We start from the raw sequence: 26714 nt of genomic DNA, 5'->3' as shown, positions 1-26714 counted from the left end.
GGAGACAAAGTACGACTAGCCACTCATCCTTTTTTCTACGAAACGTTTAGCTTTTGAGGAGGTGTGCTCCTGATTATCTGGGCAAAGCAGGATATAGTGAGCTCAGATGGGAAAACTCAGACTGGCGTCCTCTTTTGGGTGGTTATTGTTTGCAGCCTGGCTGACACGCACACCGGCTCCTCCACCCTGCTCCTGGGGACGTTGTTGATCAGTGATACAGCTTTCCTTAAAATAAAATTTCATCAATGCTCAAATAATCTATACTACATATAATTCATGGTGAATGTCAATAATTCAGCAAATAAAAATGTAAACTTGCACAATATCACTGATCGTTCAAATTAACATGTTCTGCTTTAATTTAAATGAACAACAGGATTACATGAACACATTGTAAGTTTGGGATCAGTAAGACTGTTAGTGTCACTTTTGATCAATTTAAAGCATCCTTGCTGAACAAAAGCAATCTCTTTCAGAAAAAGAAATTGTTGTTGCTAGCACTATTTTGGAACAGCATTTGTGTTGGAGAGCACCTAGGATACCTTCAAATGCTATCAAGGCAGGAGGCATTTAAGGCATTCCAAAACCTAGTGACTTCAGGTCTAAACTAAAACAGGTCTTACCCAGAAGAGAAGAATCCTGGGAAGTTGCTGACAGGTCCAGTGAGTTTGGCCGCTCAGGTCTCCTGGGCTTATGCTGTCTCAGAGGAACGCCATCATCCCTTCCGTCTGGTGCCCCTGGAGAGTGGGTTAATGTCATCTGGGCATCTACAGAAACTAAGGTATGAATCGTGGCAGAGGCAGTTGTGTGGATGTTGCTGTTGTTGTTATTGGAGTTGGTGCGGCCGGAGTGATCGCACGCTGCCGGCTGCTCTCTCCTCAACAGGGGCTCGTGTTCGTCGGGACTGGAGTTGATGTTGATGTTGAGACGGCTGTCTTCTCCACTTAGCTGGCTCTGGAGCAGAGGGGCACCACCGTCACCCTGTGGCCCGGCTGGGTTTGTGTTACCAAATGCATCAGAGGATCCGGTGCCACTGCCCCCACCGTATCCATTAACAACGACCACTCCAACGCCGCTACGGACACTGGGTCCGTTGTTAGTGACAGTGACCAAGTGTGGCTCAACTGTCACTACAGTGTTCATCTTGGCTACGCCCGTCTCCACTTGCTTCAGGTTGGACTTGTGCTTGCCAAACTTCAACCGTGATGACGAGGACTCCCTGCCAGAATTTTTGGTGTTGAGGGGCAAGCTGGTGGGCCGCTTGGGGAGATTCTGCTGTTTGGGAAGAGGGAACATGGCTGTAGGAGTGTCGCCCATTACACTGCCGCCCACCCCAAAATCGGCCTGGCTGCCAGTTCCTGATCCACCAGTCACTTCTGCGGCGAGTTTTATCAGCGGGAACAAGAGGCTGGAGCTGCCCGAGCTGAGCGGGTCAGGAGCGCTGAACTGCTTCTGCGAATGTTCCATCAGGTTCTCATCAGAGCTTTCTTTCAGGTTCTTGTCCACCTCCTTGGGGTCCAGTTTGGTGGTCTCCAGGTCCTCTTCTGTGAGCTGAAGGCACACTGGTACGCTTCCCCCGGCTCCGGCCTCCTCCGAGTGGCCTGATTCAGAGATGGTGGTCATCATGGTGCTGGGCGTGAGGCCCGTCGTAGTGGTTGTGGCGGACAGACTCGTGCCGCTGGTCTCTGGACTGGGCAGCCGAGCTTGGGCCTGAGCCTGCTGTCTCTCATAGTTGATAGAGTTTCTGTTCTTCTCTCCCGTCACTGCCACGCCACCACTGATGCCGCTCACGCCCAGGCCACCCACAGAGGATGTGCCAGACGTGGAGACGTCGCCTGGGAGGTTCTTCACCATGCCCTCATGATCCTCGATGTAAGAGGATGAAGAGTAATCTGGATAAGAGCCCATCTTGGGAGCCCTGCGACTGTGGGTGAGATTCCTACAAGAACAGAGAGAGAGAGAACAGGGGTCAAAACAGAGAACAGATGGACCATTTAATTAAAGGTGCTGTAAATACAGGATAATGTGCAGGTCATTATCAAGAATGACCCTGAGAGGGTTTATGTTGTTAAATGTGCTGGATGACAGTACATTATCCCACTTATTACATGGCTATTAACAAATTAAATAAGTATACATTATTTTATATAATAACATTATTATAATGTTATATTATATTTGTATACCTTACATATACCCTAAAGAATAAATTACCCTTATTTTGTAATATTTTGTATATTGTTATTTATTATATTATTTTGTAAAAATGACTGGCTGACAGTAAATGATCCCACTTATTATGCCTAGCTACATTATCTATGAATTATAATGTATATTTATAAAAAAATTATAAAATACATACACTTTTATCATTTTTTTAATACTTTACATTTATTAGCTTAAAGATTCTGCTGTGAGTAATATATTATGTTTCAGTACACCTAATTCAGTGAAATATGTAAGACATCAGACAAATGTTCAATGATAAATTGCTTACACAGCTCCTTTGCATCATTTAGGAAAGGCCGAGAGCATGCCAAAAAAATCTAATTACAATAAGCCCAGTCAAGAACAATTACGTGTGTAATAAGCACACGGCCCCCTGATTTATTCACGAGACGGTCAGGAGTAGCTGTGAGAGTGTGTGAGGTGTGGTCAGACCTTTCGTTCTGCAGCGCTGTGCTCATGGGATTGATAGTGGGGCTGACGGGTTTGTTTCTTTCCCAGATCAGCAGCAGTTCCGCCATACGCTCTTCTGCACACTGCGCTGTCAGGCGAGCCTCTGCGTCCTGATCCCAGCAATCCTCCATAGTCTCCTTGAGAGAGCGCACGGCCTGGGAGAGAGGAGAGTGAATGTGTCAAAAACAGACAGACGATAGAATTGCTGCCATTATGCTTGTGGCTGGTTGCCATTACATTGTTATTTGCTCATCATGTTTGATTTCATCATGTCTGAATCTCAAGATCACTTGAGATTCTGCTGTAAACACACTGAACTGAAAAGACCGGCATATATTGTGTGTATTAACTGAAGTGAATATAGAGCTGGGAAAGAGCTTCAGCTGATCTTGCAGCAATAATCTGACCACTTCCTGTGACAAGAACACAATGAGATTGTATCAGTCAGTCACCAGGCTGTTCTCCTTCCAGGCTTCTGGGAACTTGGGTCTCTGTTTCTCTCTGGACACCAGCACCTGCATGTCCTCAAAGGAGGGGTGGTTCCCTGCCTCTGCCTGGAAGGCCATCTGGTATTCTGGCACTGCCTCCCCTTCAAAAAAAACAAAGGAAAGTCAGTCAGTAGAGACCTCCATATGCTTGCACTCACTAGAATTTACTGAAAAATACTCAATGAGATGAGGCACACTCATATTTCATGAACATAATGAGCAGTATACAACAGAGTCTTTGTTGCAACCCAGTGGTGTAGCCTAGTGGTTACGGACATAAGGGGTGGTGTGATGTCTAATGGCTAAGGCTGGGATGGGCCAGGATGCTTAACAAGATGTCTATGTCTATTACTATGGGCAATATTTTTTGACAGGGATGAACTAAGAAACAACTTCTCTGAGAGGATTTTAGAAAGCTGTTACACTCTCTTACAGAAGTTTCATCACTAAATTCATCCCAAACCCCAAAGTATCTCTGCTACCATCATCAATGCACTTCTTTTGTATAAATAAAAAAAATCCTCTTTCAATGAAAAATATCAAGACTTCAAATGTCGGACTTCCTGCTTTGAGCAATGTTCCCACTAGTATGCATAATCCATAAGTTTCTGTGTGGGGAGCGCAATCATTTTGTGCTATAAAAGGTTATATATATATTACACCTTTCATGTAATAAAAGGGTGGAGGCACTTCGTGTTGGGTGGTTTTTGCCTCCTTGTCGTGCATTAAAACTGTCTAATGCAAACCTAGCCATGGATTTTACTGCTCATACCATGGAAACTTGTCAGCATTGACAACTTGAAGCTGTCATTTATTAAACTAATACAAATAAATAAAATGTATTTTCTCTAACTAAAAATAAGAATGATAATAAGAAATGCTTCTTGAACACAAAATCATCATATTAGAATGATTTCTGAAGGATCATATAAAATTCAGCTTTGCCATCACAGGAATAAATTACATTTTAAAATATTTTAAAATTGAAAACTGTTATTTTATTTATATATTGTATATATATAAATAATGATATACAGTTATACATATAATTATTTGTTATATTTACTGTATGCTTAAAACAAGACAAAACACTACAAATATTTTATTTTTAACAGTATCATTTTTAAATATTCTTATTTTATTTTTTAAAAATAAAATATTAAAAAGACATTAAAAATGCCTTAGTATGTTTTTCAAACATTCTTATTTACAGAACAATAGTGATTAAGAAAATGATATTGCAGTGTACATTAAGCCAATTTGAACACCACTGAAACTAGCTGACGTTATATGCTAAAGCCAGTTCTGCTTAGCCAACTGTGTATCTACATCCTTGCTGTTGTCTGTGCAGAGCCGTGGTTCTCACCTGGAAAAAGGTCAGTGCATCTCATGAAGGTCTCCCAGTAGATGAGGCCAATGGCATACATGTCCACCTGTTTCAAAGCAGACTCGCAGTCCCTGAGGTTCACCGCTCCCTCCAGCACTTCCGGCGCCATGTAGCGGATTGTGCCCACCTATAGACAGCAGAGCAGTACAGTGTGAGGGGAAATGTGCTCTTATGGTGAGTCTGGATCCGCAATTCTGGACACCTCCAACTACCAACATGACCATAACTGGGTGATGTACCCTAACAAAATCATTTCAGCAGCTTCAGGTTGCTACAATATTCCAGTCAAGCAAGCGCTTATGGGCTGACCTCACTGATGGCGGCGTTTTCCTCTTCACCAGGCCGTACGAGGCGATTTCCCGTCAGTTTCATGGACAGGCCAAAGTCGCTGATCACACATGTGCCATCGTTCTTCACCAGAACATTACGGCTGTTTAGATCCCGGTGTGAAATGGCAGGTTTATACAAATCTGTGAAGGAAAGTTCATGGTAAAACAGTTTTCAGGAATAGTGGTTTCACACAGTTGCTTCATGGAATCATCACCTCTAATGATATAAAAGTAAAACAATCATCTGACCCCAACAGATGTCACATCTTCATGCGCTAGTGTGTAAGTATTGGACTTTTTTTTTTAAGTAATAAATACTTTTGTTCATCAAAGAATCCTGAAAAAATGTATCACAGTTTTCACAAAAATATTAAACAGTTTTCAACACTGATAATAATAATACATGTTTCTTGAGCACCAAATCAGCATATTCGATTTCTGAAAGATCATGTGACACTGAAGACTGGAGTAATGATGCTGAAAATTCAGCTTTGTCATCACAGGAATAAATGACATTTTGAAATATATATTTAAATAGAAAACAGTTCTTTTAAATTGTAATAATATTTCACAATATTACCGTTTTCACTGTATTTTTGATCAACCACATGCAGCCAGTTTAGGGACGGAAAGATTTTTTACTGACCCCAAACTTTTGAATGGTATTTCATGTATATACATTGTTAACGGACAAATTAAATAAACTAGTATGTGTTAAAAATGTTTTAAGTGATTCCACATGGTCAAAAGATACAACCATATTGTTTTTAAGGAGTCTTTACAAACCACTTGCACAACACAGCCAGCAGAGGGCGCTGAGAGAAGCACATGAAGTGAGTAATAGTTTCAAGATGAATGCCCTCATCTCCGAGTCCTTCCCCCATCCTCCGCATGCTGCCTGTCTGGCTCTAAAGTTCAGCCAGTAATGAGGGCAGCGGCAGAGCAATATGAACCACGGCTGTACGGAGATCAGCTCGTAATGACGACATGCGCAGGAAGCTGGTGGACGGCTGCTCTGAGATCAGTTCGTAATGAGGGCAGGGCCAGACACAGCTGAGTTGGAAATGAACTTGACTGTCTGCAGATCTCTGGCGACGCTCCAGCAGCACCCAGAGAAACATGAGGAGCGCGACGCACAAATGAGCCGAGTGTTATCTCTTTTGCACCGCATGCCGGCCCTTTAAGGACCAACGGGAGAGCAAAAGACTCAATTAGACCAAAAAAATAAAAAGCACTTAGCATTTTGTTTTCATGCTGAATTAAAAACCTGTTTCCAAGGAAAACGTCTCGGAAAACAGGCATATTTCAAACTGTCCATCATAATCAAAACATTTTTTTTAATGTAAGACGCTTTTACATGATTGCTCCAGCAATGAAGCTCCAACATCTTTGCGCACAGCATTCTTAACTGCAAGCCACCGTTCAAAGACACATCGTAAAAAATGAATAGTGTCTTGTTCATCTTACAGAAAACATTCTGTCTGACCCAGATGTGCAGATTAGAGAAGGCAGCTTCTATGTGACACAGCAGAGCAGTCCACTGGCTCAGCCGATGGTCTTTGGGTGGCTTCAGGCAGCTTTTTTTAACCCATGTGGTTAGACACACATTCCTGCTGAGCTATGGAGGCATAAGGCAGCTGAAAGCACTGAGAGTGTGGTGTCTTCAGCGCTCAAGAACCATTCATTGAAGAAACAAGTCGAAGAAACTCAAAAGCAGCACATAAAGAAAACCAGAACATTCACCTTGCCCAAGACTGCATTCAGCCTCTATTTTTCTTCTACATGACTTTATTAAAATGCTTGTCATATCTTATGAGCACATCTGCGCCTCCAGGGTCTGTTATGATTTATATCTCCCACCAGACTTCTGCTAAATTATATGCCAATCAAACTCAAAGTAAAGTCTGTTGACACCGAAATGGAAAGATAAGTACTTGCTTCTTATTTGAAGGTTTGAAGTCAGACATCAAACGGCTTTTAACGGAATTCTGAATAGAAATTAAACTATGATCATCTTTTCAGTCAGATGACTTATGTTCATACTGCAAGCTGTTACGAAACTTAAAATGGTTGTGTTAGGATTTATTTCTCCCATGAGACTTTAATAATTTATACGCCCATTACAACTGTGGTGAATCAGCCACCACTAGCAGAAACAAACTGAATTGCAATATTCATAGACTGATATCTTGAGTAAATACAATTCTGTTCAAAAGTTTGGGGCAAGATTTTTTTGTTTTTGAAAGAAGTCTCTTATGCACACCAAGGCTGCGTTTATTTGATCAAAAATACAATACAATTGTAATATTGTTAAATATTATTACTATTTAAAATAACTGTTTTCCATTTTAATATACTTTAAAATGTAATTCATTCATGCGATGCAAAGCTGAATTTTCAGCATCATTACTCCAGTCTTCAGTGTCACATGATCCTTCAGAAATTATTATCTTATGCTGATCTGATGCTCAAGAAACATCTATTATTATTATTCAAAACAGTTGTGCTGATTAATATTTTTGTGTAAACCATTTTTTCAGCATTCTTGATGAATAGAAAGTTAAAAACGTTTACATTTATTCACTTAGCACTAGCAGATGCATTTATCAAAAGCGACTTACAAATGAACGACTTCGGTTTATAGCAACAAGGCTTCATTCCTTCGAATGGGCAGCCAAATATTCCTCAAGGAGGTGAGAAATGAAGTAAGAGCTAGAGTGAAGGATGTGTGCACAGATGTAGAGGTGACCCTCACCTCCTCTCAGCAGCTCGGTGTGCAGGTAGGCCAGTCCTCTCGTGAGCGAATGTGCCAGACGACAGCAGCTCACCCAGTCCAACGTGTGCAGACTCAGGTACCGAGACAGAGAGCCCTACAAACAGACCCAGTACAGTTAAACTAGCACACACACATAACCTGTATCTGCTCAAAGACACCACTAAAAGGGACATAAAAGAACATGGACGTGTTATTTATTGCAGTAGCAGTAACATCCTTGTTGCAGAAAATAAGAACTGTGCTTTTAACACTGCTCTACAACAACAATCTATCTACATCAATGCTGATTTTTTTTCCACACAACTCATCATTGCTTTTACATCAGCATTTCAAATCTCTGCAGAGCAGATATGCAGCTTATGAAGCTCTTGAATAATGAATTGGGGCTTCAACAAAGTTGTAATGTAAGCCGCCAGCAACTAATTACTGCCTCTGGGGTTTTTTTAGGCAACGCAATTAAAACTACCAGCATCAACAAACAGCATAGTACTGTACATAACGGAGATTTTTTTTCCCCTAACTAAACTACAGAAATAACACTGTAAATTATATTTAATTTATTTCGACAGGAAGCTTTTGTACATACAGTACATGAGGTGCTGTAGAGAGGCAGATGTAATTATGTGTGTTGTAGATATATCAATAACTGTCATACTGTAAGCCAATTCAAAAGGTGGGGCAAATAGTTGCTTATTAGTTAACTGTCACTGTGGCATGCTGCGTTTAACTTAGAATTGTAATCTCACTCAGGTCACTGTTCTGATGACAAGCTCTTGAAATAATGCGACACAGGACTGAAAATAAAAACTACTGTGGCTGATGCAGCAATTGTGAATGAAGTGACGATTACATATTTTCATTTAGGTCTACTCATGTTGCACTGAAATATTTTATTTGCAACATTATTTTGCATTTGGTTGAGCATTGTAACTAATCACAGATGTGTCTGTTGAGTGCATGAATGCAATGGACAATCAAATTAGTCCATACAGCCTGAATAAAGAATATGGCATGGCACTGTTGCAATTCTAAATTCTAAATTAATATAGAGCATGACATGCAGTTGCCCTACAGAAAACAAATATTTAAAATGTAAATTCTGTTGAAATATGCTTACAATGCAAATCAACAACAACAACAACAAATAAATACATAAAATAAAAATATTTACAAAAAATAATACAAATATACATTAACACGTAAGATAATATTATGATATGGTTACAACATAATTAAAATCAACAACAAATACTTAAAATATATAAAAATATAAGGTAGTATTATAATATGGTTACAACATAACTAAAATCAACAACAAACATTTAAAAAATATATATAGTACTGTTAGAATATAACTAAACACTTATCATACTGTAAACCTTAGTTTAGTTATATGGTTATAATATAAGTAAAATTAGCTATTTTTATTTTACCTGGCCCACCATCCCTCCCCCTGATCCACCTCCGTTCTGCCTCCCTCTGGGATTTCTCTTGGTGGAGCGTCTGGAATCCGCTCCTTAAGGGAGGGGGTTCTGTCACAGTCTTCAGCGGGTGTGCCCAGGAGGGCCACCAGATGACTGTGTTTTGTGAGCACATGGCTTGTGCTGTGTTTGTCTGTTGCCATGTGCTCTCTCCTGTCTATTGTCTTGCCCCTCCCATCTTGTTACCTCGTTATAGTTTAAGTTGCTCCACCTGTGTCTCCCTCGTTAGCCTCCTCGTTTGGTCCCTATTTATTCTCCTTGTGTCTGTCATCCTGTGCTGATCCGTCATTTCTCATTGTGTGTGTTTTGTGTCTGCATGTGGTGCAGCTTTAGGCCTGCCTGTCTGTTCTTCCCCCTCGGGGTGGTTTGAGTTTGTTTTTGTTTCATTTTTATTATTAAAATAAATAACCATTTCTCCTGCAATTGAGTCCTCGCTTCATCTCCCCACACGCACCGTGACAAGAAGTGAAAGAGGGCAAGAGCAAATACAGCGATGTCTCAACAGAGTGCTGCCTGTCTGCAGCCAGACACAATAAAGGTGTGTCACATTCCTCACTGCCATTCAAAAGGCCCAGGCGGGTAGAACAGGCACACTAACAGACAAACTTGCGAGTGATAACATGTCAAACAGGAATGTACAGGAAAATATGTCGCAAAGAACCCTGGGCTATTGTTATCGTATGTTTTGCGTGAGTTCTGAAAGCTGAGGAGGGAATGACTAAGAATGAACTGTGCCCATAGATAGGTCTGTTTATCTGTATGTGGTGTTTGCATTGTTTTAGCACCTGATTAAAGGAATTCCGCAAATTAGATAATGGCATAAACATGCCGAAATAAGACAGATAACGGCACAAAAATGCTTTTGTTCTAAATGAAATTTGCACTTCGTAATTTCCCAGCTTGCAGGCTGGTTCTGAGTGCAAGGTTGTCAAGGATGCAACAGACTACTGCAATCTGACGTACTTTACTGGGAACGTAACGCATCGCTTCACCAAAGCAATCCAGACACCCATATTGACTGTTTAAAAAGCTGAAAGTGCACTCAACTGCATATATATGCGCGGTTATAACACTCATTTGATGAATATTGATGAGTAACTGCTGCTGTGATCAATAAAAACGTACACAAACATCTAAAATTCAGTTTACCACCTTTTCCCATGTTATTTTAAAGCAGTGTTAATTATGCCAGGAAGTTTTCTGAAGAAGAATCGATGTATAAAAAGCCTACTTTACAAAGAAAGGAGGCATGTTTGTGTTTAAAAAAAAAAAAGTGACAATGACTTCATTTAAATACAAAAAAAAGTGACAATGACATACATTTAAATACTGTAAAGTGCTGCAGGAATGAGTCCTAAAACCCAAAACCAAGTTAGCATTTTTGAACTTCCGGTTCCATCGTCCTGAAGTCAATGTTTTCTTTTTCTTTCTTTCTTTTTTTATGTTTACAGGTCTGTACTGCCGTGCAAAGGCAAAAGACCGTAACTTAGATTTTTGCCGAAAATGAGTTATTGATACTTTTGGGACATTCAAGACATCCTTTATCATGTGCATAAGTATCTTGAGTCAATTTCGTTGTTTTCTTCTGAGAAAATAATGGGTCATCTTAACCGTAACTTCGAAAAGCCCCGGAGAAACCAAGGCAGAACACTGTATAACACCAGTTACGGCTCTTTCACTTTGTTTGGAACGCTCAAATTGAGTTACGACGTTCTGCCTTTGTTTAACTGCGCGTCAAAATGAAGTTACAGTGCCGGATTGGAGTTATATGGTGTTCTGCCTTTTTTTTTTTACTGTCCATTAAAGTCTGCCGCATTAATTATGCTATGTCTAGCATTCTTTTACGTTAATGAGCATAGCAAATAAATTGGTATCCACTCACATGTTTAACTTTTAGTCTGCTTGTTACGGTCAAAATTAATAATATATAATATAAATATAAATATATAATAATTAATACAGTCACATTACTATATGCAATAGCCTATATGAGATAGCCCATGATCACTAGATTTTATACAGGTGTTACTATAACGATTTTGTAAATGGTGATCAGCAACCAAATATTGATAATGTGGAAGTTACTGCCTTTTGCCTTGGTGTGACTTCTCACGTTTTGCAGACAATGCAAAGGCAGAGTACATTAACTTCAAAATAGGGGTAAAAATCAAGTTTGAGCTCACAATTTATTAATGTAGATAATTTTCATTACTAAAACATCTAATTGTTAAATTTCCAGTATCCTACCTGTAATTAATTTGGCTGAACAAGTAAAAAACTTTAAAGTCATTTTTCTCAGTTTCACACTCTAGGGAGTTAATGTCTTTTGCCTTTGTAGGGCAGTGTAGTTAACACTCAATAGGTCAAGCTTAATAAGCTCAAAATATTTTCATGTTTTATTGTATGATACAAAATACATTAGTAATATCTCACTCGTTATTTTCTTCAAGACACTTTTACGCTTCTTTAAGCCTAAACTTTTTTTAAAGCTTTTTACTTTGTATTGTATTTGTATTTTGCAATTGTATTTAGGCTTCATAGATCATCACAATGAACGTGTAAATATTATAAACTTTTGTTTGTCACAGAGCTTATTTTCTGCAATAATCCAAAATCCAATGGAAAAATCCTATTGGGTTTTGTCGTGGGATGCTAACTTCCAAAAATACGTCATCCCTGCAGCACATTATTTCAGCACATTTAGTGCTGCACTGGATTGCAGGTGGTTAGTTAAAACAACAGAAAAATTTGTGCTGAAACACTTCTCACAAAAGTGGCTCAGCTGTTTAGTGAATTTATCTCTGCATTTAAAATGGACAGAAAAACACTTTATCTGACTACAGTTGGCAGATGAATACAGAATAAGTGAATGAAAACAATAGGAGCCAGTCAGAGAGAGAGACAGAAAGATGAACAGGCACAGCTAAAACACAAAGCTGACATCCAAGTTACCCTTCTCATGCTGCCTGCTGGAAATGCATCTGAATCATGGATAAAAATATCTGACCAGATAGCGTCAGGACATTCGATTCCACTCCCGACTTTGACAGAAATAGTCAGGAGAGGCCAATAAAACAAAGAGATGAGGAATAAAGGACAGATGAAGGTAAAATGTGGAAAACTACACCAAGCAGGGCAGTCAGGCACCAGAGCCGTGTCACATACAACTTTAAGGATGAGAGAAAGGAGGGCTTGTACCAGATCAATACTTACATGAGGGTAGTACTCCATAACCAGCAGGTACTCCATCCGCCCATCTGTCGTGAGACGCTCATCGCCAACGATAAAACGAGCAACGTTCTCATGCTCCAGAAGAGGGACTCGGTAGATGGAGCGCTCATTCACGAAGTTCTGCCGGTTGGTGTAGGTAAAAACTTTTACGGCAACTGGGCGTTCATCCAGTGATCCTTTGTAGACAGAACCATAGCGTCCTCGACCAATCAACTGCATGAAAACATATTCAGGAGTCAATTGTAGCAGATGTTACATGATAAACAAATACAGATGGTTCGAGTTCATTACAATACAATTCAAAATCAAAAAATGATAATGTGCACATATTTGGTGGCAGCTAGAAGAGCTGAACTCACTTCCAGGAGCTTTAAACTGTCTAAATCCAGAGATGGTTCTGACGGTGCGGCCTCTATCATGTCCATGTTGTGCAGACCCGGTTTACACTCGCCTGTAACAACACACACACACACAGTATGCACACAACACTGTAACAACATGGCGTGGCCTTTATTCGCAAACAGCCAATCAGTACACAGAGTACTGCATCTCACCCATCATCATGCGATAGCCGAAGAACAGCGCCACAATCAAGACCGCTACAATAGAGACAGACGCGAGGGCAATGAAGATGGCCTCATCCCTGTGTAAAGGTTGCTGCTCTTCTGGAGAAAGAGGGGAGACAGAAGGAGAAAGCGGCACGTTAGAACTTCAATCGTTTATTGCATTTAAGCTCATTTTAGCCTTTGAATTTGCATGTTAAATGAATAAAAAAATCAATTACTACAAAAATGTTTTTATAACAAACCAAAATCATTTATCGTACAGTAATACACTTATAATTAAGAATTAAGCAGAAGTGTGAAATATTATTACAATTTAAAATAACTGTTTTCTATTTTAATATATTTTCAAATGTAATTTATTCCTCTAATGGAAAAGCTGAATTTACACAGGCATTGAGTAAGGGACAAGTAGAAAATATTTTTCTATGACATTAACACAGCTTAACAGGTGTTGAATCGGAAACATTCCATTAATTCTCAAATATCTGCCCTTATAATGCGATTTGTTAAATCCTGAACACATACAAATGTGTCCACCAGTTTCTGTTCAAATCTAACAGTCCATCCACCAAAAGAAATCCAACTAACTTCAGTTCAAGGAAATCGAAAAAAACAAAATCACAGTTGGGAAAGTGAAGTCAGCGTCATTTATCAAAATGACTGAAAATGTTCTGGTCTGTCATGTGCGTGAGCCACACAGACTGCTGCCTCCAAAATCCAATTAAACCCAGTGCTAGCCTTCTTTAGCTTTTGATTCTTTTCACTTTCTCCATTTTCTCACTCTGCTTCAGACACCGACATATCCTTGCATACAAGAGTGAGAGCTTCGAGGCAAGAAAGCCGCTCTCACACAAAAAGAGCTAAAGAGAGAGAAAGATGAGTGGGAATGATAAAACCACAGCCTTGGACTTCAGTTTCAAGCCGAGAGAAAGTGAACAAACACTTAAAATGGCAAGACAGTCTCTCAAAATCAAACCAACTCACACAACTGCTTTGAGATGATGATTAAATAAAACTTCAGATGAAATAGAGCTTAAAATATTGTGCATGCTTACATATTTTAATTAATTTGTTAATTGAGTCATGCAGAATACAGCAGGAAATGTGGAATTTAGATGTGTTTATCTTCAAGGCAATGACTTTCGGATGTATGGGAAGACAAAAAAAAAAAGCACAATACAGATGTAAATCTACAGTATTTTTGAGCTGGACCCTCCCAGGTCTACTGCAGGAGCTAGAACGGCATTGGATCTGCAGCACCACACTATCACACAGCTCAAAAAGGTTTGGGTTTCTCAAGACAGATCAATAAATATGAGATTTAATCCACAGCAGTGCGTCAGACTGCATGCTGGTGTTCGCTTCTGGAAAGTGATCTCTCACACACACTCATATATAGCCACGCTCATTTAACGCTCAGAGGATAAAACACAGGCATTTATAAATATCGATAGAATAAAACACACTCTCATTCTCACATATACAAAGACACTGTTTACATGTCTTGGAGCCGGCGGCATTTGGCTCGGAGGCAGAATGTCTGAGCGTCTCTCCCTCTTCCAGACTATAACAATCCTGTTCTACTTCCTGTATGTCTCCCTCCAGCTCCCTGTCCATTATGAGAGCTCTCCTTCCTTTCTCACGTCTCCATATTTCATATTCTGTATGTATAAAATATTACAGAATCATGGAGATTTACAAGGGTTATACTATTGCATTCTTTGAAATTACCATAAAATACCATGGTATACGCCAATCATTCAGTATCATGGTATATACCAAAAAGTATTTCTATGTTTCATAACCAAGCACTATATGATGAGTGACAGTAAAATTAGCATATTTCTGAGTATCCCACCCCCAATGAAATCTCATTGGACTAAAAACTTGTTCCGCATAATAGTATATTAAACGTCAAATATCTTCTGGTTGGCTGTGATTGTGTCACGTCACAAATTATTTGTCAATGGAAACAATGGACACAGTGTAAACCCTCACTTAAAATCTATGAATATTATTACATTTGATAACAAACAAACTATAACGTAACAAAAAAAATATCAAATGCAATTTATATTAAGAAAATACTTTTTAAGCAAAATAACAGACAAGCACGTTTTAAAATGCTAAAACAACAGATATACTGTTCAAAATGATAACGTTTTTGGAGAATTTCTATTCTATAATGTTACCATCTGATATCTTCACTGTACTGTGGTACTGCCATGAGAATGTTTTATAATGGCTTTTAACACACTGAATAACTCCCTCCCATGATTCCATAGGAGTTTGTTGTCACGTTACATTCTTCTTCCTTCATGGAGACACATGGAGTGATGCATTAAATGGCTTCATTTTTCTCCGTAGCCTCATGTTTGTCAACACATCATGATCACATCACGAGCTGAACTTCTGTCCTTCACATTCTTAGACACCAAGCATCAGGACAGATGCAGTTTCCCTGGGTAACCAGAACTCTTCTGCCAAATCACCAACTCCCACTCATAATGCCTGGCAACTGTGTGCAGTCACAACCTTCCTGCAATAAAGTCTGTCTTGCCTAAATTTGTACCTTTCCTCACTTTCTGTTTTGTATGTCTGTCAGTACTGTATGAGAGTAAAGACACTGCGCTTAAGAGATGCTTTTAAAGTTAAAAGGTTAAAAGTACAAACACAGCAAAAACTTACTACTAAGTCCTATGAAATAAAAATTTTATGGTTTTTAGTCCATGTCTATTAGCTTTGAGGTCATCTATATGCTAGCATATTCCTTAACATTGACAAAATTATAGGATTTAACATATATTAAAATTGACATCTCAACAGAAAAATACTGATGACTCATCCTGCACTACACCAATTTTTGTCCAATCAAATGCTTTCTATAAGTGAGAATTTCCATCCCCCTATGGCTCTGATGTGATTAAAGACTTTTAGATAATAAAAAAAAAAAAAAAGCTGACGAGCTTTATTGTCTTTATAAGACAGAAACTGTACTCATCAAGGAGATTATAAATGGATCGTTCACCCAAAAACTTTCATCATTTACTCATGTTCTTAAATTAACTGTTTTTGTTCATACAATAGAAAGTCCAGTTCTGTTTCACTGTAAATTTTTGTTCTTTCATTATAAAGACAAACGTTATTGGTTCCCACACATCAAGCATGGTTGAGCTTGTTGACCATATTTGATATGCTCTTTGTATGCTTGTTGATAAATGTTTGTATGTAAATAAAAGCCTAAATTAAATCTGTTCATCACAATATAATGTGAACATGTCTCTTCAGAAGAGTTGTTTTAAACTACTCGATTCATATGGATTACTTTCAAGAAAAGTTTTGGTTGTGTGGACTTTCAAATGATGGACAAAAAAGTTACGAGAATGTTACAAATATCTATTCATATTTCATATTCCGAAAATGAACGAAAATTATAGTTTTGGAGGGTTAGTAATTTATGACAATTTTCATTTCTGAATGAACTATTTCTTTAACTACATATAGTCCATTAAGATCAGTTTGTGCAAAGCGCAAAACAAAGCTCTTACATTCAGATTCATAAGGGAGAGGGACATTTACTTTAAATCAAGACTAAAGTGTGTGAGACACCTGTAAAACTGATTTTAAAAAGCACTGATTGATTAAATTTCCCCCCTCAGGAACTGAGGAACATGCGTCTCATGTTATGATTATGGGTACCACACAGGGTCTTTCCAACAGCCAGGCAGTCACATCTTAGATATGCATCCAATCCATAATACAAAGCCTGTGTGGGAGAATTTCAAAGACTGCCGGCTCAGAGACACCAGGGAGACTCTAATGGGAGTCATTCATGAGCGGGCAGACATTCATGCTGTCATTACCACAACAGGACTTAACACCTGAATCCCCCCACCAGCGAGGACAACAAAAGACACTCAATGGGAATTCTCTGGCCTACATTCAGCTTTCAGAGTTGGATGGTGGGGAAGAGAGTGAGGGAACCTGACAAAATACATCATCATGTGCCAGACAAATACAGCACAGCTGCAATCTGCATTTAACCTCTATTAACCTCAGATCCAAGGCATATCTACAGGCCAGAATATAATGGAGGTGGGCTTTTCTGAAGGGGGCCACACAACCCAAAAACCACCTAGCAACAACCCTGAGGTCAGTTACATAAACATAGCCACTATGTTAAGACTGTGTCTTAAGAACTAGTTTATCCAACTAGCAGTTAGCCAAAGGGTAACTAGTCTTACTTTTCAATTCAAATTAGACCAGTCTACCTTTTTGTAACTGATTTTAAAAAGTTATGACCAGTCTACTCTAGAAGAAAAAAAATTACATGACTAACTTTTCAAGATTAGTCGAAGCAGTTTATGCAACCGGCCCCAGAACGCCATAGCAACTGCACAGTAACACAATACAAAACAGGCTTTTCAGAGACTGGCTAAAATTCACACTACAAAAAATATTTGGGATTTTATCCATGATTTGTAGGTCTTGTGCATTGCACAGACGTCACAATATACTGATATTGACAATAACAGTCATAATTAAAAAATGAAATATTGTTATTAGGGCTGCACGATTAATCAAAATAAAACAGTGCAATTATTAAATCACAAATACTGCTATTTAAATAAATTTATACCACAGGCTGCTGAATGCTTGATTCTTGATTCTGATTCTAAGGTGTGCAGTTACTTTCCAGGGAACGTTCAGCTATGAAGTAGTTCCAGGTCTGTCAACCGCATTACAGTTCCATATCACTTCACCAAATTATTTCAGTTATTTCAAAGGTCCCATACACTGATAGAGCAAACAAATATGTAGAAACAATATAATAAAAATTACAAACAAGGCAAACAGGATCTGCAGGAAGTGGCACTTAACAGTTTTTGTTAAATTTTTGCACAGTTACGGTTACAAAATCTCTCTCTGCCTCCCTACACTCGTATTTTTTATTTATTTTTTGTCAAAAAAGACAAAACCCAAAATAAATTTAAAGATCAATTTGACTGATAGCATCGTTTATTAAAATTATTTTTTATTTAGATATCTCAATATTGTTAGCATTCTTTTGACCACATTAATCATGTATGAAAATCTGATATTGTTACAGTCCTAATTACTAAGGGTGCACATAAGTGGTGTGCAGGTGCGCATGCAACCAAAATAAAAAATGAGCTGTATAAATAAGTTCAGGCTCATTTGCGCACTGACATGGTTGACAGCTGTTAATACACAATCACCGTTTTAAATCAACTAACTGTAATACTGTATAAAATTTCCATTCAAACTGAAAGCATAAATGTAGGCTACGCGCTGCCGGTTTCAGAGCAAAACGCAAAACTAACATGTCCTTCACCGATGCGCTTCACTCGGCAGCACATATACTTACTTGCTGTCAACCTGCCAAAATAAAAGCTTGCTGATTTTAGGTTTGAAAATGATAGGTTTGAAAATTGATATAAAAAAGTAAATATACAAAAAAGAATACAGAATAAATTATCATTCTATTTTTTAGTGTACTATAAAATAATTGAATTTTTATTGAATACTTTTTATTTTAAAATAAAAAAATTGTATTATCACACTTTATTATTTTGTTTTAAAAAAACTACATAAACTACAATAATGTTATTATTACTATTATGGATTTTTTTTTTTTTATAGTTCTATTTAATGGGTCACGTTATGTTATGCTAATTACACTATATGTGCAAAGCCTTTATCAGACTATTTTACCTGCACTGTTATTTGACTAGAGTTTCATCAAGCAATCTCATTCTCCACCCCCAAAACTCTTGCCATTCACTGTGTAAAGGTTAAGGTTAAAAGAGGCAAAGCTAATGAATAAATTAATTAAGGGAAATGAGCAGATGCTTGTTCGCTCACAGCTCCGCTGGCAGACAGCTCATCAGCACAATAAAACGATGGACTCAATCTGGCGAGCACAAGCACAACTACAGCGTTTTTGGCACATGCTCTTGTGGAATCTAATTCTTACAGACACACACGCGCACACACAAACTGCTGGCTATCAGCTCGATGGCACGGCTCAGAGCAGAGCTTCAAGAAGGGACAGACTTCTTCATTTGCTCCATCTGCAGCGGAGCCGCAACTGCATTAAAGCACAACAATGACCGCCCACTTTTTCAGCAGTCCGGAAGAATGTCCCCCTATTCATTTTCTCCTTAGAGATTTCAACTCAATAAAGCTTTCTAAGCTATGAATCCACGCCCACAGACTTCCACAGATTTGGAACGCCATTCATAAAAGTTGTACACATCCTTTGCCTCTTGAGTCATTATTTATTAAACATTATGGCTAATTTAATTGTGCTTTCATTCACATATCATTAAGAGCACAGCACTCTTGTACACAGTGTCTACACAGTAAATTTGCCCAAGTAAAATTTACTCAAATTGAAGAAAATTTTACTCTATGCCAGATAACATGTGGTCCCTCTCTGAAAAGAGTAAAAGTTACTCTTTTGATAGAGTTGTTTTTCCAGAGTTAATTTTGCTCAATTTAGTGTTAAAAACTTTACTTAGTTTACCATCCAGCAGAAGGGCGTCTTCTCTTCTAAACCCACAAGCAGCAGCGGTCGATGGCCGTGATTAACAGTAATGGCGGATCAACGAAGGGAGAAGAACAGTTTGGGGAGGAGTCACAGTTACTCTATAATTTTGCTCCCACTCTACTGACACATTTTACTCTGTACACTCAAAATAGAGTAAAAACAACTATTTTTGAGGAAAAAAATATTAACTCTGGAAAAACAACTCCGCCATTTTTCCTGTGTACAACGGGCCGTGGCACTCGTGTGTTAGTTCAGTTTAACACATTATACCTAATCCATTCCACAGAATTTTCCTCAAAAATCGATGCAGAAAATGTGAAAAAAAGTATTTAATCTTGGCAAATTTCATTTGTCATAGCATTAAAGCACGAAGATTGAGAGAGAGAGTGAGAGAGAGATGACAAAAGAGACTCTTGTACAGCGAATATGAAATAATATGTAGAGCAATATGAAGACAGCAGATGACAGATACACTGCCGAGACTCTGCATGTCTGTTTCGCAGAGATTTCCACCTGAATGAGAAAAAGCATTGACCACAATACACAAAAGATGATCTATACGACAAAGCCAGGCAATGGCTTATCTGTGAGAAATACAAACAGCAGAAACAAATAGCAAAGTGCTCCACCTGCAAACAGTAAGGGGTTTCACAAACAAGGTCATCCTTGAAATGCTCTTGTTTCCTATTCACCAACAATCAATTCTCTTAAAGCTGATACATCTTGCATAAAATCACAGGAAGCAGAAATGAAGCAGTGGTTCTACTGGACAGGGAGATAGATGTCAATTCACATCAAGTCCAGCATCACTAAATGACACAACACTGCAACACAGTAGCTCTCAACCTCAATCTTAAAAATCTTATTTTAAAAAACGTATTGTAATTCAGTCCCTCAACAACTTAATTAATTAATATTTATCCATTCATTTTATTTATTTTGTATGTATTTTTATTTATTTATTTTTATTTTATTATTTTTATTTTTGAAGACACATGGTCTACATTTTAGAATTATTTTAAAAGTGTGATTTCCAGAGCTGGAAAAATCATTTAAATTAATAAAATCATAAAACTCAGTGGGCACTTTTAATATTACCGTAATATACATTTTTCTAAGCTCTAAAATATTTCATACGGTAGAAATTGATTCCAAATTATTTTTTTTAAAAGTTATTATCCAGTGTAGATCACAAAAAAAACCTTTAAAAGTCATGGGGCCTTTGAATATTTTTGTGGGCAATGAGGAGACTTGGAATTAAAAAGGTTGAAAAACATTGGTGTAACAATTTATCAAGTATAAAAGTGCATAATTTTTCTTAACTTTGAGTCTGATGCCAAATTTACATCATTCTCATAACAAAAGTCTCAATATCCAAATGAATGGTTCAGTATCTAAACAAAACTTCTTCTTTTCTTGACGATACAATTACATTTTTACTGGCAAACAACCAGCGGAAATGTGTGCCGATCATCAAAATGAATGGGATAAGGATTCCAAATATAACAGGGATATCTAGTTCCACTGTGACCTGGAATTTTTCCTGTTTGACTTTTGGCTTTTCTTGTCTTTGTAACAGTAGCTGTATAGAGGCTCTTTGACGCTCTTTTCCGCCTATCAGGAAGGCGCTTTCCGGCAGTTAGCAGTTTGGCAGCGACAAAGTCAAAAAGGCATTTCCTCTGTGGATAACCTACTCCTTTCTCCCACTTTCACTTCCTGTCCTTCTTTTTCCTTCTCCGTGTCTTTCTTTCTCATACCGTGCGGATGGCTTTAATCCTCTCACCGCTGATTCAGTGTTCCTCTTTATTCATTTTTTTATTCATGGCGACTGCTGCATAATTCCCAGCCGTCTGAGCCCACTGCAAATCACGACACTCTGACAAATAATCTCATGGAGAGCGACTGGATTTTCAATAAAGAAGAGAAATGGTGACAAAAACAGACTCGTTTGCATAAGTGAGTTACAGCGCTGGCCATAGATTTCACACTGGTGGGGGCGGAGACATTTCAAGCTGATCCGAGACCGGTCCTTTTGTTGGCCATTATGATTTACATTATGTTCAGAATAACACAGCAACCACAGCCGTGGGTTTGAGGAAGCCAGTTTATTTGACTATGCTGCAGGAGCATGTGCTTTCGCTACAGCAGCCGCACCTGCCACACCTGGACTGAACAAAGACACGAGAGAAACAGAGGATGAATGGAGCACAGTTCACACACCTTTTGACCACTACATTTAAATGACCTTTGCGGTCATTCATCATTCAGGCTCTTTAAAATGAAATGAAATGAAATAAAATAAATATGACAGACTGAAATTTTCTAACCGATATAAGAGTTAAAGGTAGAGATGCACTGATTGCAATTTTCTTGGCCGATTCCGATTTCCGATTTTTCGTTAGTGTGATCTGCCGATACCGATTTTTGCAGATTCCGATTTTCTTTCTAAGAACTATAATTGACAGCATGCACAAACAAAAATCTACTTTTCTTCAATGCAAAGTTTTGAGAGAAGGGGTCGTCGGAGAGAAGAGAGTGAGAATGCGCGGCTGATGTTATTGACTGTGCCGCTGGTAACAAAACGGATCGGCTCGAAATCGGAAAGAAGTGAGACTGACCGACCGATCACCGATCCGGGCCGATCATGAGGAAAATCAGCCGATTCCGAACCCTGGCCGATTGATCGGTGCATCTCTAGTTAAAGGTTTAGTTCACAAATTTTCATCCACGTTTGTATTGTTACAGTCAGGGTAGTATATGTAAATGAACAATGTGCACTCTTTCTCCATGTTACCTGCACCCAGATCTCCCAGTTTTTGTCAGCTGAAGTCCATCACTTTGACAGCTCCAAGGCTTCTGTTGTAACTACAGATATAACTTCTACATTTTTGCATTTTCACCCACAAACAAGTCATATAGCACTTCAACATTTTTTTTTTTTTCATGTTTCTACTGCACACAGCCAAGTTTTATTACAAGCCCAACTGGCAGTGGTCAATTACATACCTATAAACATGTATTTTCACTGTAGAAATTTCCCATTCCTTTTAATTTCTTTTTTAAAATTTTCAATCATAATTAAAAGTAAAAAGTAAAGATACATTTCCAGCCAATTAAATATTTTGAGAGCATAACTAGAACATTTTGTATTCACTATAGAAATTTACATGACTTTTAATGATTTTATCAATTTCCATGACATTTCCAGGCCTAAAAAAAGTTACAGTTGAAGTAAAATTCAAAGGTTTTCCATGACATCTTAATAAAGGTGTAAGTGAAGAAAATGTTTCATTTTGACAGAGAGCTTTTGACATAAGATAATAGATGTGAAGAAATATCTAGAATTCAAACTCCTAATTCTTTAACTGTCATAAGTATTAGGAAGTCGGAAAGATCACAATTTCAAGAGGTCAGCAGCAAAAGCAGTCAAAGTATACATTTTGAATGTCATTTTAAAACAGTTTGACCAAATCATTAAAAAAAATCAAGTAAAGCTCCTTGGGGCCCAATAAGCCCAATTTAAGCCCAATTTTCCAGCCCAAGCTTCATGTGTAAATACGTCAACACAGGACACAAAACTGCACTTGTCAGGTTACTTCATGGGGTCTTTAAAAATGCTGTTTTGGTCTCAAATTAAAAGCTGTTCCTGGTTTCGATCAGAAGACGGGTTTGTTGAGTGTCTAGACATCAGTAGACTGATGTGCAGGGCGAGCACCGGGCTCAGGCTTCTCACAGCAGATTGCACGTCTGTGACCGTGAACCCTGTGACCCCAAATCTGCTGACCTTTGTGACCCGTCACGAAGAATCACATCTGGGGTCCCCGGTGGAGAGAGTGCTGACACCGTCTCAGCCCAGCCTCAGTAACAGTCCCATCAATTACACCACCCGCCACGTTCCTCCAGCTGAATCAGTGTGACATAAAGAGAACACCTCCTTCTGTTCAGCTGACACGTCTCCTCTTTATGTGTGCTCTCCACATTCTCTTAGGCCAGAAATGTGATCAAAACCACTTCTAGCTACACAAGGTCAATTTACACGTCACTGTGCTCTGAAATGTTTCTGAATGATAATCAAAAACTCGATACAAATATGTGCTGCATTCTCAGTATATACTATTGCTGAGCAAGTTAGCTTAACTGTCAACATGCACTGTAAAAAATGACCGTGGATTTAACGGTAAAAGACTGTAAAAATGCTACAGTAAAAACCTGTTAAATGGTTAACGGTAAATTCCCCTACTATATACGGTGAAAAACTGTATTGGACATTACATGTATTGGACATTAATTTTACGGTAGTATACCGTTTTTGGAAGTGAAAAAGACTGTATAATTTACAGTGAATAACCGTAAATTGACATTCCCAGAATTCCCTGCGTTACATTTCAAATTTGATGTTTTTTTGTTGAAATAACTATGTTTCTTCTTCGTTTTTTCTTATCAGTTTTGTATATTAGGGTTGTGTGTTACACCTAATGTTGTTAAATTAATGTTTATTGCATTATTTAAGTTTAATGTGTGTTGCCATGATGGTGTTTAGTGTTTGTGTGAATGACGCTGTGCACCTTCTATATATGTTATTATTTAAAAGCTGCTTGTGATGGGCTTTGTTTCATCATGTGACTTTCTCATCACCTCCTGCATTTGGTGGTTATCCGTGTATTACAAAGGTACAAAACAGATTTTAGTACTTCAATAGGTTGGTATATTAACATTATATCAGTTAATGAAATTACGGTATTTAACTGTAAATTTAAGTTAAAACCGTAGAACCTAAAACGTTGCTACCGTATTTTTTACGGTAAAATTCCGGCAACCACAGCTGCCGGTTTTTTACCGTAAATTTTACGGAATTTTTTTTACAGTGTGCATATACTGTATCTACAGTATCTACCCGAATAATAACAGAGACATTATAATAGGGAGGAGACAAATGGCAGCACTTTATATGGCGACTGTAGGAGTGAAAGGCCTGCCTTTAGTTACAAGAGCCAATTGCAATTCTAATAGAGACTTTAAAGACACCACTGTCAGATTTTTTGTTAAACCAAATTATTGTTATTAAACCAAAGAATGTACCCAAGAAATTGAACACATTGTACAACTTTTGTACATTACATACTACCATTCAAATGTTTGGAGACAGATTTTTTTTTTTTTGGGGGGGGAGATAAATAAATACTTATATTTCTCAAGAATGCATTAAATTGATGCAAAGTGACTCTTAGAATGTTACAAAAGACTTCTGTTCTGTTTCTATAAATGCCTTTTTGTGTTTTCAACATTGATAATAAGAAATGTTTCTTGACAAACAAATCAGTACATTAGAATGATTTCTGAAGGATCATATGTCACTGAAGACTGGAGTAATGGCTGCTGAAAATTCAGCTTTGCATCACAGGAATAAATTACATTTTAAAATATATTCAAAAAGAAAACACTTATTTTAAATTGTAATAATATTTCATAATATTACTGATTGTACTGTATTTTTGATCAAATAAATGCAGTCTTGGTGAGCATACGAGTCTTTTAAATTACACATCTTACCAAACCCCAAATTTTGAACAACAGTGTATGTAGTTGGTTATTCGTATGCATTGGAAAAGTTAAGAAGTGCTCACACTTCAAACATGCCACAAACACACTCAAACAAACAATGATCACGATATCTGCCTCAGCATATACTCATATGCACACAAACATGCTCTAATGACCCATATGAAGCAGAAAAGCTCTGAAATTGGATTTATAATTGGATGAGCCATACAAGGCTGTGATTTTATTACACTTAAAGGGATTGTTCACCCAAAAAATGAAAATTCTGACATCAATTACTCCCCCTCATGTCATTTTAAACCTGTATGACTTTCATATCTTCTTTTATGTTCCACAGAAGAAAGCAAGCCATATGGTTTGGAACGGCCAAACCGAGGGCAAGTAAATGATGACAGAATTTTCATTTTTGGGTGAGCTGTCCCTCTAAGGGCAGTTTAGACTAACAAAGCCTTCAAGAGCCACACTACTGAGATAAGGTCTGCTACTCTGGAAGAGACAGGATGAGACTGAATGAACGTTGCATATCAGTAATGTGATTTTGGGAAGTTTTTGGCAAGTCAGTGAACAAAGAATGTGTCTGTCTGTTCACACCAGTGTTAGTATTAGTATTATTTATATACTATTATATTATTTAATAATATTTTGAATTAGCTTTTATTTGTAGATTTTAAAGGGGTCATCAGATGCAAAATTCACTTTTGTTGTTGTTTGAACATAAATGTGTGTTGGAAGTGTGTGTACACAGCCATCCTATAATGATAAAAGTCCACCCAGTGTTTTCTTTAAATCGCTATTTTAAAATCACAATTCAGGCTGTTCTGAGATTCCTGTCAGAATGACGTAGTTCTGTACAGGCCCCTCCCACGATAGTTGATTGACAGTAGCGTTTCAGCACAGACTGGACTGGTGTCTTACCTTAGCTCCGCCCCTGATTGAGCTGTCATCAGTCCGCCATTGTGTCGACTCCGGTGCAGGGGAAGACAAGAACGTCTCCGATTAAGTGATTGAGGTGTTTTGTTGTTGGATGTAATAATGAATATAGCAGTCGTCATTTACTCTCGACATCTGAGCCGCTGAAGATGCAGAGGATTAACGTTACCTGATCCCCGATCTACCTAAATGCGTCTATGTTCGTGCCAATCATTCGTGATCCAGCTTCATCTACAGTAGAAGTGAGTATAAGGGTTTTTTATGAATCTTTGCAAATCGCCTTTCCTAATAACGTGCTAGTTAGCAAGCAACCTTCCGGTCTCTCTCGTGAAACCAACACGGAAGTGACTAAAACTGCAATTCATCGACTGGCCGCTAGAGGTTGGCTCCAAAAAGGAGTCAGTCCCGTAGACTCCCCATGTTAAAATGCCCAACTTTACAGCAGAAAAAAAAATGTTTGCAGCCTGGTACAAAAAGTGGTTTTGGTCTATATAGCTAATTTTGCCCTTCATGACAACTGTGAGGGGGGTGAATTTTTTTATAACTCATCCGTTTAAATTATATTAAGCCTTAAAGTTCTGCATAATTAAGGGCGTGGCCACTTGAGTGACAGGTGGATTGCAGCTGCTGTCACCACCGCCGAGCTAGGCGGGCGTGGTTTCAGCAACCAGCTCCACCGACGTCCCCGGCCTCTTTGCCCATTTTCGATTATCC

The 26714-nt window shown here is 38.3% G+C and overlaps 1 protein-coding gene across 2 annotated transcripts in view; it reads right to left on the bottom strand.

Annotated features, from left to right (window-relative positions):
- Nucleotides 1-26714, bottom strand: part of bmpr2b (bone morphogenetic protein receptor, type II b (serine/threonine kinase)) — a 75402-nt gene that overhangs the window by 3703 nt on the left and 44985 nt on the right. Inside the window, exons 4-12 of one of the 2 annotated variants that reach the window (XM_016568961.1) lie at nt 12926-13036; nt 12731-12822; nt 12354-12584; nt 7639-7753; nt 4864-5024; nt 4534-4681; nt 3132-3268; nt 2662-2834; nt 624-1939 (exon numbers count right to left, since the gene is read on the bottom strand). In XM_016568961.1, the coding sequence (XP_016424447.1) occupies nt 624-1939; nt 2662-2834; nt 3132-3268; nt 4534-4681; nt 4864-5024; nt 7639-7753; nt 12354-12584; nt 12731-12822; nt 12926-13036 (2484 nt within the window). The remainder of the gene's footprint in view (nt 1-623; nt 1940-2661; nt 2835-3131; nt 3269-4533; nt 4682-4863; nt 5025-7638; nt 7754-12353; nt 12585-12730; nt 12823-12925; nt 13037-26714) is intronic. The other variant, XM_016568962.1, reaches the window with a different exon arrangement.

The sequence above is a fragment of the Sinocyclocheilus rhinocerous genome, unplaced genomic scaffold (genome assembly GCF_001515625.1).
Source record: "Sinocyclocheilus rhinocerous isolate Xijiao unplaced genomic scaffold, SAMN03320098_v1.1 scaffold1252, whole genome shotgun sequence".
Taxonomy (NCBI): domain Eukaryota; kingdom Metazoa; phylum Chordata; class Actinopteri; order Cypriniformes; family Cyprinidae; genus Sinocyclocheilus; species Sinocyclocheilus rhinocerous.
Note: the sequence above shows the minus strand (reverse complement) of the source record. Positions and strands in the feature narration are given on the sequence as shown.